Genomic DNA, 14,088 nt, shown 5'->3' on the forward strand with positions numbered 1-14,088 from the left:
ATAGTTCTTCTTGTTTCCACTTGGTTGATTTCGCCCCTGTGTTTGATTATTTCCTGCCATCTACTCCTCTTGGGTGAATTTGCTTCCTTTTGTTCTAGAGCTTTTAGGTGTGTTGTTAAGCTGCTAATGTGTGCTCTCTCTAGTTTCTTTTTGGAGGCACTCAGAGCTATGAGTTTTCCTATTAGAAATGCTTTCATTGTGTCCCATAAGTTTGGGTATGTTGTGGCTTCATTTTCATTGAACTCTAAGAAGTCCTTAATTTCTTTCTTTATTCCTTCCTTGACCAAGGTATCATTGAGAAGAGTGTTGTTCAGTTTCCAAGTGAATGTAGGCTTTCTATTATTTATGTTGTTATTGAAGATCAGTCCATGGAGATCTAATAGGATGCATGGGATGATTTCAATATTTTTGTATCTGTTGAGGCCTGTTTTGTGACCTATTATGTGGTCAGTTTTGGAGAAGGTACCATGGGGTGCTGAGAAGAAGGTATATCCTTTTGTTTTAGGATAAAATGTTTTGTAGATATCTGTCAGATCCATTTGTTTCATAGATTCTGTTAGATTCACTGTATCCCTGTTTAGTTTCTGTTTCTAATTGTTCTTCTTGTTGTGGTGGTTGTGGCTGCTGTCTTATTTTGATTGAATTGGTTCAGTTTGTGCTGGGTTGGTTTGGGTTGGGTTAGTTTGGTTTAGTATGGTTTGGTTCGATTTGTTTGGATTGGTTTTGTTTTGTTTTGTTTTGTTTTGTTTTTTGTCAGAATGGTATACCCCACATATTCAAATGAAATTAAAACAAGTATTTCCATAGTCATCTGGATACAGCCCTAAACAAATTAGCTGATATATAAATCTTTGGGGGCGATTTTCTCTTTGTTATTGAAAAAGTTGTTTTTCACAAAATATATTGATTGAATATACATAGTCTTCATTTTCCTAAACAAACAAATTTGTGGGTTTTTCACTCTTTAAACCAGGGAAATTACAAAACAACCCAGACTATTGCCAAGAATCTACATTACTTTTTCTGAATCAATAGAAAGTCACCATTGCTGAGGAAAAATACACAAAACTCTTAGAAAAATGGAGAAATTGAGCAGTTACCTACATAGAGCCTTTGTTCCTAAGTCCTAGCTTCCTTGCACAGGGAGGTACAATTCCCACTACCAAAAACAAACAAACAAACAAAACCAACAAAGAAACCAATCCATTCAGAAATCCTTCAATCTGCATTGATGTTCTGCAAATATGCTAGCGCTGGTAGCTTTAACAGTTGTCTTTGGAGGACTCTCTCTTCACATGCTGCTGTTATACATAACTTTATTTTGAGACATAAGAAGCTCTTCAGAACCTTAAGTGAAGATACATATGAACTCAAATGGAAGACAGCCTTAAAGCCAAGGGGCTAAGAATATCAGGCAGAAACAAATATGTTGAAGAAAATGTCACTTTATTGGCATGGTGACTGCAGAGGGAATGGGAATTTCTAGTTGGCAGCAATTGTGTCCTGAATCCAGTCCACATAGTTGCAGACCTTGGTGTACACACCAGGATTGTCTGGCAGGGCACAGCCATAGCCCCAGGAGACTATACCCTGGAGCTCTCCATTGCAGACCACAGGGCCACCAGAGTCACCCTGGGAAAGAGGAACACAGTCTATTAGTAAGGGCATGTGTAATAGGACTGCATATAGTAAACTCAATACCTGTTTATTCTCATGTTTCCATTTGTTTATCTCCACAGCCCATCTGCTATCCACACTAATGTGTTGAAATCTAAAGGAGATCCCCTTAATCCTCATTCACCACAACACCACAGCACACTTTCTGTCTCACACCACTAGGCTTTGAAGTACACTCCCAGAACAGAGGTCTGCATAAGTGGAGGGTGGCAATCACCTGGCAGGAATCCTTGCCTCCCTCTAGGAAGCCAGCACAGACCATGTTATCAGTGATCTTCCCAGGATAGGAGGCTTCACAGTCAGCCTGAGGCAGCAGTGGGGCATCCAGGCACTGGAGCAGGTCTGGTTCACTGACTGTGAGGAATGGAAAAGAATGAAGACTTCTGTATCCAATGTTGAACCAGCTGGCAAGCAAGACTGTTTCCTGTGACATTAAATTCCACTAAGAAAGAAGGGCTTTGAGATTCAATCATATTCATTGCTGATATCCTTCTTGAAAAAATAATAGTACATTCTACATGTGCCTGAACAGACTCTCTGGATCAGCTCATTTGTTATGCAAATTTCTCTTGGATCTCTTGCAGGACCTAAATGTACTGTGCACCTATAATATATTTACCATTTAGAAGCCAGTGGCATAATTTCAGGAAAGGAGTTGATTACAGAGTATATAAAAATACAGAGAGAGAGAGAGGGAGAGAGACAAGGGGAGTCGGGGAGAGAGACAAGGGGAGTCGGGGAAAGAGAGGGGAGAGAAAGAGAGGGAGGGAGAAAGGGAGGAAGGGAGGGAGGGAGAGAAAGAGAGAGGAAAACACAGAGAGAGAGAGAGAGACAGACAGAGAGAGAGAGAATGAGAGAGAGAGAGAGAGAGAGAGAGAGAGAGAGAGAGAGAGAGAGAGAAGAGAGAGAAGGGTAGTAGGTGACATGATAGGTCCTACTCACCACCAAAGCTAAGAGTGTTGCCCCAGCCAGAGATGAGACACAGAGTGCCAGCAGGTGCACAGGAGCTGGGCAGAGCCACCGTGGCCACTCTGGCATTGAGGGTCACAGGGGAAGAGAGCTTGATCAGCATGATGTCGTTGTTCAGGGTCCTCCTATTGAAGTTGGGGTGCTTGATGACCTTGGCAGCATCAATAAACTGCTCATTGCCCTCCAGGACATTGATGTTGTGCTCTCCCAGTCTCACTTGGATGCGGCTGTTGGGAAGAGAACAATGCCGCAGTCTTTTTCTCTATGACTCAAGACATCACAATTTTCTCAAGCCCCTAAACTCTTTTGTGACTGTGAAAATTTCACCATGGGGGGAAAATATGGATACTGGAAAGTTTTGTTTGTCACAGTCTACATTCTTTTTTAAGAAAGATCGAGTGATGGTGTACAGGTGACAAGATAAGGACTGCATGTAGACTGCCCTTTATTCTAATGTACTAATGCCAAATAGGAATAAGACACTAAGAGGTTATTTGAAACTCTTTCCATCCACTGTTTCATTATTCAGTACACAGAGAGTCTTTGTGTTGCAGGATATTTGATCATAACATGAATCCTGAAATTGGGTTAAACATGGGAAAAACCTGTCTCTAGTTATGGTGTGCTCATCCCTCACACACACCTTCAATCTCTGAGTTTTCTGTTTATTGTAATCATAATTAAATAAAGTTAAACATAGGTCAAGTGGCAGAATAAGCAACCTGTTGACAGGGAGTGAACATAAGGGGAAAAAAAGCAGAGAGTGAGACAGATTCAGGAGAACTGATAGAGATACACACAGGAAGTAGGAGGGAGGGACCTAGAGTTTGAAGGGGTTTTGAGGTGGTATTTAGAATGAGAAATTCTTTTGAGATGTTGATTGTGAAGCAAGGTCAGCTGGGTGCTTTTTCTTCCTCTCTGATAAGTCATGCTTTCACACTAGCATCTGGGTCCAGAGTCTTCTTTGGTAAAGTTAAACAATTGAGATTTTTATTTAAAAACAGGTTTTAATACTCATTTGTTTTTGAAATAAGAGCTGCACTGTTAAATTTCAAAACCAAGGGTCAATATGTGAATTTGTTTCAAAAACAAAAACATTTAAATTTCAAAAACAAGGGTCAAGAGTTCATACATATGAGACCATGTGGGGGAAAAATGAGACCATGTGAGAGGCTCATTCTCTTGATCACAACTTCAAACCTAATGACTCACAATCTAGAATCTAGGACTGAACTGTCCATGTCTTAATAATGTTTTTTTTTTTTAATATTTTTCAACCATGCACAATCTGAGAGACCATTTGGGAGACATTATTACTCGTCCCATATTAGAATATAAAGACAACAGGTGAAGAAAATTAAGGATAAAGCTATCTTCAGCTATAATTTAAAAACTCTGATGCAATTGATTGCTATAATAAACAGGTATGGTGGGCAGTGGTGGAGCACACCTTTAATCTCAGCACTTGGGAGGCAGAAGCAGGCAGATTTCTGAGTTCGAGGACAGCCTGGTCTACAGAGTGAGTTCCAGGACAGCCAGGGCTACAAAAAGAAATTATGTCTCCAAAAAACAAATGAACAAACAAGAAAAGAAACAAGTACTAGTTGTGAAAATCTTTGCCAGCTTCCCATTTGTTTATATATTGAGAAAATTACCCTTGATTTCTTTCAAGGTATACTTTTCTTTCTATTTCATATTTGTTTGTTTGGTGTGTGTGCCTGTGGGTGTTTGATGGTGAAACATCCTATCTTTTGTCAGTGTTCAATCAAAGGCTGTGAACATAAGCTTCTCTCAGAACCTTCTCTCCTTCATGTGATTCACTTCCCCCTCCAGCTTTACCACATGCCCCCACAGATGTCTGGTGTATTGATGTCCCGGTTTACTGGCACTGTTCTCAGGTAACCATCACTCACCTTTTGTAGCAGTGAGCTGCTGACACCACCCACTGGTCATTGATGAGGGAGCCTCCACAGAAGTGGTAGCCAGAGTTCAGGGACACCTGGTAGGGGACAGAATTCTCTTGGCAGGTGTATCCTCCAACGATCTTGTCATCATCATCCACAGGGAAGGCAACTAGAGTGGAGATATAAAAGAGAATCAAATTCATCAAGATGTTGAAGGGTAGATTGCTCAATTCCATATCACCCTCCTACTTTTTTAGTATTATTTATTGAGTAGAACAGCATCCTCAGTAGGCAACATTAGGATGTGATGTGTGCCTGAGAAAAGGAATGGAGGACAAGTAACGAGATGCTAGTGGACCCACCATTCTTCAGAGTTTCAGGGAAAATAAAGTAATTGACAAAAGAATGCATTAAGTGGGATCCAATCACATTGTAGTTGCCCACACCTTTGCTTGCTTCTCTCTACAATTCATCAATAAAAATGCTTTTGGAATCCCAGATTGGTTGCTGCTGAGGAAATTGCCTTCTGGCCTCCATTTCAGCCTCTAATCAACATTTAGCCCTGAATTCAACATTGAGATGTTATAGTGTATTGACAGAAACTGGTGTAACATAAAATTTGAGAGATTATAAAAGTGGAAAATATGATGCTGGATAAGAAATATGAACAACAGAGTTAAGGTAGCAGAGACAATTATGAAGGAGGAACCCATGTTTTCTAATTAATTAGAAAAACTGGACCATAGAAGGCATGAAACTCACCAGCAGCTCCCACAAGGGCCAGGATCAGGAGTGCATTCATGGTGGAAGAAGGTAATGAGCACTGGAGGGGAGCAGACCTTTATATCCTCAAGGAGGGAGAACTCTGCCGCTCAAGGTGGGGGTGGGATATCATTGATATTTTCTGAACAAACACAGCTGTATTTTCCTTTCCCTATCACTTCTTTTTGGATTTCAGGTGTCAAGAAAAGTTTTCTTCTCAGGGAAGGTGGGAGGGAGGACAGCTGATTCTTGAAAGGATGCTAAAATGGGAAATGAGAATGATGAGTTTCAATTGCTTTTAGTAACTTTGAAGAAAATAGTAATTGTGAAGAATGCCCAGTTCTGGTAGCTATGGGGGTCTCTTTTAACAACACCAGCAAAAAGAGTCTATCAGTCATTCCTGAAATTTTTACTCAGATCTTAGCCACTCTATTTAATAAAATGTAGAAATTGAGGAGCTCTACGGACCAGCACTGAAACCTCAATGATGCTAAGTAAGGAGGTATAGAGTTCCTAAAATGTGTGGGCTTTTCAATTTTATGCTTTCTCAGCAGTCTCTTGGGGTTCAAACATGGATGGCAGAGAATGTCTAAAACTGAAAGAGGAAATACATTGCTTTGTTGTATAGGAGAGAATTAAATGAATACAAAGGTCAAGTTCTGCATCCATGTCAGGATATTTGACTCTTATTCTCATGTTACATGATGGATAGCCAGTAACTTTGAGAGTATACAAACTTAATACTGCATATACCATAATAATCTTAAGGAGTATCAAATATGATCAGTGTGTTTTTATTAAAAATAACTACCCTCTATTCTAGATCAAAATAATCTGTGCTAGAAGTCATTACTAAGTTTGAAGAACAGAGTTTGAACAATGTTCAACCTGAGTTCTGAACAAAAATCAGGTGCTTGTAGAAATGGAAGAATTAGGGATATTCATCAGTGATGAATCTTCTTGTATGAAATCCTGGCTTTTTTTTCCATTTACATCATCCCTAAGGTTCAGGTTCCATTTTAGTATAGCACAAACCATCTAGAAGGGCAGTACCTGCCTGAGGGTCAGTGGTGCCTATTTATAACACTCAATTGGAGAATCATTTCTATCTGATGCTTTTATCTCCACTGACCCCAGATATAGGAAAAGGTTCATTGGAGATGAGATCATCTTTGAGTTCCTTGAAAAATTGTGATGGTTCTGGAGCTGTCCATTAATATGAGAGACGTTAAGATAAAATTGTGGCAATTGGGGAGGCAAACTGATTGGAGGCTGAAGAAATTGGAAATCAGAAGAAACTGCAAAAAGAAAATGGGCCTCATGGGACACTTGATGGTCATATTACTGGCATGACTATGTGAGCTTCACATCTCTGAACAGCCTCTCAGAGTTGCCATCTTTCCATGGTGTTTTTCATTTAGTTGCTCCTGGGATCATTCCTAAGTGGAAGGTCTGTCATATTGCCATGTCTGTCAGGTTTTTCAGATGGTTCACATACTTTCATTTTTCACAATCATGTTGGTGTGAGGTTCAGAATAGATTGATTTTGATGGGTTCCTCTTTACCTGAGAAAGTATCTAAAACTGGCATGCTGCCTCAAGGCCATAGGAGGATATGGAAATTATTGGAGCATGTGGGAGTGGGTGCAGGTGACAGCTGAATTCACACTCACAATCAAACCAGAGGTCCCACTGGGACAAATTATACATCCATTTTCCTTCTGGCATTTCTCTTCCTGGAAGAACATGAAAGTGGAATTTTCCATGTTTCCAGTAGTGCACCAATTCTTGCCACAATGGGTAAATGTGGCCACCCATGTATAGAAGGAACAGTTTAAATATGAAAACAACCAATGTGGGGTTTTTTTTTATTTAAAGTACACTCAAAGTTTCTCAGACCATCTTTTAGTCATCCATTCCTCTTCTCGTGTGTCTGTTACTATTCTATACTATCATTTTGCAAGCCTAAGGCATATCCTTTTTTAATCTCAACTTCTATCTCATTATTTTTCCTCTACCTACTATTTCTTTCATATCATACTTCCATATTTTCTAATAAAGTGTATTTTTTGAATAAGAAATGCAATAATTCATTCTGTGTAGTCAAAAGTTCTTTCTATCTTCCTTCCAGGAAAATGACAATTTAGTCAAAAACTGTGATAGCAAAGCTGGCCATACATAATCAGGGGATTTGACTCTTTGTATCCCATTTTCTGTTTTTCACATTGCATGTGGACATACTTGCAATTTTCATGTCCCTAGTAGTTCCATATGTTGATTTTATTAATTCAGGGGTTTTGTTCTAATATGAAGTCACATGAGAACTAATCATTTGGGTTCCTAGGTCAGTTGGGTGAAACTGAAAATTTGTTCATGTCTGAGTATGCTACTGAGTGATATTCTTTTTTTTTTTTAAGATTTATTTATTTATTCGATGTGAGTACACTGTAGCTATCTTCAGACACTCCAGAAGAGGGTATCAGATTTTGTTACAAATAGTTGTGAGCTACCATGTGGTTGCTGGGATTTGAACTCAGGACCTTTGAAAGAGCAGTTGATGTTCTTAACTGCTGAGCCATCTCACCAACCCTGAGTCATTTTCTTGAGTGGATATTTTAGAAAACTAACCTCAGATCTAGGCCACACTGAGGAGTAGTAGACTACTTTTTTAAACATGGGAGAAGTAGGCTTTTGCATTTTGCCTTATTTCACTCACTCACTGGCAAGTTTGCCTATCCTAAAATATCCAGAGAGATTGATTCTCTATTTCTTGAGAATCCAACTAGATGTAAAACGAGCAGCTCTCTCAGAATCCTCTAGGATGAATTTAGAATTCATAATGTAACAGCAAAACTCATAGACTAAACAATATAAGATTCTTGACTTTTTTTAAATATTCAACTTTTTAGTGTTTTATATTTTATTGAATATTTTCTTTATTTACATTTCAAATGTTATCCCCTTTCTTGTTCTCCCTCCCGGAAACACCCTATCACATCCTCCCTCCCTCTGCTTCTATAAGGTTGTTCCTCCACCCACCCACCCACTCCCACATCTCTGCCTTCGATTCCCCTACACTGGAGTATCTATGAAGCCTTTATAGGACCAAGGATCTTTCCTTCTATTGATGCATGACAAGGCCATCCTCTGCTACATATGCAGCTGGAGCCATGTGTATACCTTTGTTGATGACTTAGTTCCTAGGAGTTCTGGGGGGTCTGGTTGGTTGATACTGTTCTTCCTATGGGGTTGCAAACCCATTCAACTCCTTCAATCCCTTTCTAACTTCTCTATTAAGGACCTCATGGTCAGTCTAATGTTCAGCTGCTAATATCCACCTCTGTATTTGTAAGGCTCTGGCAAGGCCTCTCAGGAGACAGCCATATCAGACTCCTTTCAGCATACACTTCTTGGCATCCACAACAGTGTCTGGGTTGTTAACTGTATATGGGATGAATCCCCAGGTGGGACAGTCTCTGTGTGACCTTTCCTTTAGTCTCTGTTCTACACTTTATCTCCATATTTGCCCTTATGAGTATTTCGTTCTCCTTTTAAGAAGGACCAAAGCACCTACCCTTTGGTCTTCCTTCTTCTTGAGCTTTATGTGGTATGTGAATTGTATCCTGGTTATTTGGAGCTTTTGGGCTAGTATCCACTTATCAGTGAGTGCATACCATGTATTTTTTTTGGCAGTTGGGTTACCTCACTTAGGATGATATTTTCTAGGTCTATCCATTTACCTAAGAATTTTATGAATTCATCATTTTTAATAGCTGAACAGTAGTTCATTGTGTAAATGTACCACATTTTCTGTATTCATTCCTCTATGGAAAGACATCTGGGTTCTTTCCAGCTCCAGGCTACAATAAATAAGCCAGCTATAAACATAATGGGGCATAGTGGAGCATATATAAAATGATTTTCTATGACATATTGCTATACCCACATACCAGAATATAAAAAAAAAAAACTTTCATCAGAGAATCCTCTTCTTGCAGAAGATGGCAATTAGCACAGATACCTACAAGTAGACAATTTTGAGAGTGTGTGAAACTTTTGGAGCTCTCATCCCTAAATGGCAGTTCTTCATCAAACCTCTCACCTCAAGGCTCATGGATCTATGCACAAACAGGCATAAAAGATTTTTATGTGTCAGAGGTAGTGTATGACACCAAGGTAACAGTAAATTCAAGATTCAATAGAAGTAATTCACACACAAACTTGAAGAGACTATAATCTATACTATTCAGGAGAGACAAGATCCCAGAACTGAGAGGGGAAAGTAGACACAAGGTCCCACCTCTATGAAAGAAGTTATTTGCAATTGATACCTTAGAAAGGAAAAATCAGTTTTCTCTAATGGAGTGTCACTAGGTATATCAACCATAGATTAGAGAAGGAGACATAAGTTGATATGTAGAGATATAAGTTGATCAATACAAAATATTATCCATTTTTTTTACTTTTGAATGCTTTTTATTAATACTTTTTCTAAATTCATATTAATGACAATTACATATATTTTCTACTTTAATTTATATTCATTTTTCTGAAAAATTACATTTCTAGGTTTTTTTTCATTATTTTATTTACATTCCAAAATTTTCCCCCCTTCCTGGTCTCCCTTCCCTGAGTTCTTTAACCTATCCCCATTCTCCTGCCTCTGAGAGGGTGCTCCCCCAAACACCTACCCAACTCTACCTTACCCCCACCAGCATCCCTATGCCCTGAGGCATCAAAATTCCACAAGATTAAGCTTAGGTATGTCCTCACCCATTGAGGACCAGGTAGTCCTCTGCTATATATGTAGCCAGGGCTACAGACCAGCCCAAATGTTCTCTTAGTATGGTGGCTTAGTCTCTGGGAGCTCTGAGGGATCTGATTACTTGATTCTGTTGTTCTTCTTATGGAGTTGCAATCCCCTTTAACTCCTTCACTCCGTCCCCTAACACTTCCATATGGGTCTCTGACCTCAAACCAGTCTTTGGCTGTAATTATCTGCATCTGGCTCAGTCAGGTGATGGTAGAGCATAACAGAAGACAGCCATGCCAAGCTCCTATCTACAAGCATAACATGGCATCAGCAATAGTGTTGGAGTTTGGTGTCTGCTCACAGGATGGATCCCAATTTGGGGTAGTCTCTGGATGGCTTTTCCTTCAATCTCTGCTACTTTTTGTCCCTGAATTTTGTTTAGACAGGCACAATTCTGGGTCAAAATTTTTTGAGATGGGTGGGTGGCACCATCCCTCAACTGGAGGCCTTGTCTATCTACTGGATGTGGTCTCTTCAAGATTCATCTCCCCACTGTTGGACATTTCAACTAAGGACATCCTCATTGGGTTCTGGGAGCCTCCCACATCCCTGATATCTGGGACTTTCTAGAGGTTCCCCCATTCTCCACTCCACAGTGATACATGTTTTCATTCATTTTTCCTAGCCTTTTAGGCTTCTCTCCTGCCTTCCCCATACCTGATCCTGTCCCCCCTTTTTCCTCCTGCTCCTTTCTCCTATTCAGGTCTCTCCCTCACTCTGACTCCCATGATTATGTTGTTCACCCTTCTAAGTGGGATTGAAGCACTTGGGCCTTCCTTCTTGTTAGGTTTCATTTGATATGTGAGTTGTATCCTGGGTATTCTGAATTTTTTGGCTAATATTCACTTACCAGTGAGTACATATCATGTATGTCCTTTGGGGTCTGGATTGTCTCACTCAGGATGAGATTTTCTAGTTCCATCATTTGCCTCCAAATTCATGATGTCCTCATTTTTTTTTAAGATTTATTTATTTATTATATGTAAGTACACTGTAGCTGTCTCAGACACTCCAGAAGAGGGCGCCAGATCTCATTGCGGATGGTTGTGAGCCACCATGTGGTTGCTGGGATTTGATCTGTGGACCTTCGGAAGAGCAGTCAGGTGCTCTTACCCACTGAGCCATCTCACCAGCCCCGATGTCCTCATTTTTAATAGTTGAATAGTACTCCATTGTGTAAATGAATCACATTTTCTATATCCATTATTTGATTGAGGGACATCTGGGTTGTTTACAGCTTATAGCTCTTACAAATAAAGCTGCTGTGAAGATAGTGGAGCATGTGTCATTCTGATATAGTGGAGCATCTTTTGGGTGTATGCACAGGAGTGGTATAGCTGGGTCTTTAGGTAGAACGATTTCCAATTTTCTGAGGAACCACCAGATTGATTTCCAAAGTGGTTGTTCCAGTCTACCTTCTTCAGTTCTTTGCATATTTTTGATATTAGCCCTCTATGAAATGTAGAACCCTACATTAGTGAAGATCTTTTCCCAATCTGTAGGTTGCTGATTGATCCTATTAACTGTGTCCTTTGCCTTATAGATAGGAAAAGAAGGGGAAATCTATAGAAAACAAGCAAAAGATAGATGGAATTATTTTATAGGAGAAAAGACTTTATATGATTTAGAAATAAATAGTATTAGAAGGAGAGTACATGAGACCATGAAGTTGCTATTATGAAACAAAGATTAAAGCATTAAAGTATGATGTATATGCATATACAAAGCTAGTACTTCATTTTCCTGGCAATTCCTGCATATTTTGAAGAATTAGAAATGGCAATGCCTAGAGAGAGATCAGAGAGAGCTAGCTTCTTAACTTGCATAACTTTTAATACTTTGTAAGCAATGATTTTAACCTCAGTAGTTTGTAACCTTTCTGTTCTTTCATGAAACAGTTATTAAAGACTGCTGTCTGCTGAACCAGGAAAACAAAAGAGCTGTGCCCAGCTACCCAAGAAGATCAGATTGTGTAAAACATATTAGGAAATGTGCTTTGGATTTACGTTTAGTTTCAGGTTTGAGAAAGCTGGAGTTGGAACTAATGATCTTGGATTCATAAAATTTATGTATATTTAAGAGTTTCTAAACTATTATTAATAATGATCATAGCTTTGATAATGTAGCTTTAGTAAATAAAAGACTGGGTTATGTTCTCTGGCCAGAGAAGGTAAAAGGATGAGAAGAAAGACAAAGGAAAAAGAATGTAAGGGAGTAAGAAAGAATGAGAAGGGAGAAGGAAAGGGAATGAAAAGGAAGAAGGAAAAAGAAAGGGGAAGAAGCAAGAATGATAATCCTCGGGCAAAGAGAGAGTAATGGAACTGACAACTGGTGCCCACTACTGACTCCCAGACTCTGAGTCATTGTTGAATCATCACTGTTCCCAGTTCCCCTTTCTCAGGACCCTCCTCACATTGAAGCTGGACATTAGCTTTTGCCTAACTCTGAGAAAGTTGTTGTGCATATTTTGAAACTGTTTTCTATGCTTTTAGATAGAGATTTTATTTCTATACCCAACATCTTTTCATAGAAAATTGTCCTTTTTGGATTTTTGTAATTTTTTCACTGTTCTTTCAAGCCCAGGTGTCTGTCCTCTCTTTGATCCATTTTGTTAGTGAGACTTTTCATAGAACTTTGTATTTTACTTATGCCTTTTTCCTTTTCAAAATTTCAGATTGAGTTTTCTACAATTTTTCTACCTCTTTTATCAATTCTTATTTTATTATCTTATGTGATGGTTTGTATATTCTCAGGGAGTGGCACTATTAGAAAGTATGGTCTTTTTGGAGTAGGCCTGGCTCTGTGGGTGTGGGCTTTAAGACCCTTATCCTAGATGCCTGGAAGTCAATATTCTGCAAGTAGTCTTTAGATGTAGATGTAGAACTCTCAGCTTCTCCTGCACCATGTGTGCCTGGATGCTGCCATGTTCCCATCTTGATGATAATAGGCTGAAACCTCTGCACCTGTAAGCTAGCCCCAATTAAATATTGTCCTCATAAGAGTTGCCTAGATCATGGTCTCTGTTCACAAAAGTAATCACTCTAAGACAATTTTACATCCCTTCCCTCTTTTCCTGTTTGTATTCTTATTCAGGTAAGTATACCTATGTATACTTTTCTCAGCACTATTTGTAGAGGAAACTATTCTTCCTAAATTGTCCATTTGGAGCATTTTTGTTAAGATCAGGTAGCTGTATCTACATGGCTATTTTGGTGTTGTGGTGTCTTTTTGCTACAATGACAGTGTATAATAACTTGGATAGGTACTGTAATATTGCCTTCTTTTTACATTCTGCTCAAGATTACATTGTCTATTCAAGGTATGGACTTTAGTTTGGTTTCATCTAGTTCTATGAAGAATAGCATTAAAATTTGATGCAGATTAAACATATACATAAAATTTCTGTTAGAGTTTTTAATGTTTGATTGATATATGATCATATCACCTGCAGAAATTAATAATTATTCTTGAGATTGTAATTACAAAATTTCTCCTTTTGTTTTTTCTTAGAATTTATGGCCACTTCCTAAATTATTATTACATGCATATATGTAATGTGTATATACACATATATGCATATACATGTATTTTCCTAAATATAATCTACTCCACTTGTATAAAGTTACTTTATATGTATGTTTTCAGGGCTACCTATTTGGCACTGGGAAACCAAGAGATGTGTTTGGTGTCTCACTTCCTGGAGAAAACCACCTTTATCACTTCCAATTTTCCTTAGTTGCTCGTAGTTATTTGGGTTGACTTGAATCCTGATGAGGATTTTTTTCACCAAATTTGGCAGCTCCCTTTGAGTAATAATTGATTAATTTACACTTGAACAGTCTCAAATGAGACATTATGGGTGTAGCTTCTAACAATACTAGACATGATAATCTCACAGTAATCTTCCTAATCCTTTGGCTCTTACAGTCTTCGCATGCCCTCTTTTGAAATGTTGACTGAACCT

General features: G+C 38.8%; 1 protein-coding gene and 1 gene segment (V, D, J or C); both read right to left on the minus strand.

Annotated features, from left to right (window-relative positions):
* LOC147004003 (T-cell receptor beta-1 chain C region-like) overlaps positions 1–14,088 on the minus strand; it is a 500,214-nt gene that overhangs the window by 116,716 nt on the left and 369,410 nt on the right.
* LOC147004005 (anionic trypsin-2-like) lies at positions 1,483–5,367 on the minus strand. Of its 2 annotated transcripts, none has more exons than XM_085839714.1 (5): positions 5,313–5,367; positions 4,560–4,719; positions 2,620–2,873; positions 1,895–2,031; positions 1,483–1,632 (listed from the first exon to the last, which is right to left on the minus strand). In XM_085839714.1, exons 1-5 carry the CDS (start codon positions 5,350–5,352, stop codon positions 1,483–1,485), a joined length of 741 nt encoding a protein of 246 aa, XP_085695840.1. In that variant the 5' UTR covers positions 5,353–5,367. The 2 variants fall into 2 exon arrangements, with proteins under 2 accessions (XP_085695840.1, XP_085695839.1); XM_085839713.1 differs by having other exon boundaries at positions 1,895–2,027; positions 2,616–2,873; positions 5,313–5,352.

Source organism: Mus caroli, unplaced genomic scaffold, assembly GCF_978045245.1.
Source record: "Mus caroli unplaced genomic scaffold, Mus_caroli_1 scaffold_7, whole genome shotgun sequence".
In the NCBI taxonomy this organism is placed as follows: Eukaryota; Metazoa; Chordata; class Mammalia; order Rodentia; family Muridae; genus Mus; species Mus caroli.

What these genes read in the sequence shown, in the direction of transcription:
- LOC147004005 (XM_085839714.1), bottom strand. Translation starts at nt 5,352, where the DNA reads ATGAATGCACTCCTGATCCTGGCCCTTGTGGGAGCTGCTG. An exon ending in GGCCCTTGTGGGAGCTGCTG is followed by an intron (nt 4,720 to 5,312) that starts GTGAGTTTCATG and finishes TCTCCACTCTAG; the next exon opens with TTGCCTTCCCTGTGGATGAT. An exon ending in GAGGCAAGGATTCCTGCCAG is followed by an intron (nt 1,633 to 1,894) that starts GTGATTGCCACC and finishes CCTCTTTCCCAG; the next exon opens with GGTGACTCTGGTGGCCCTGT.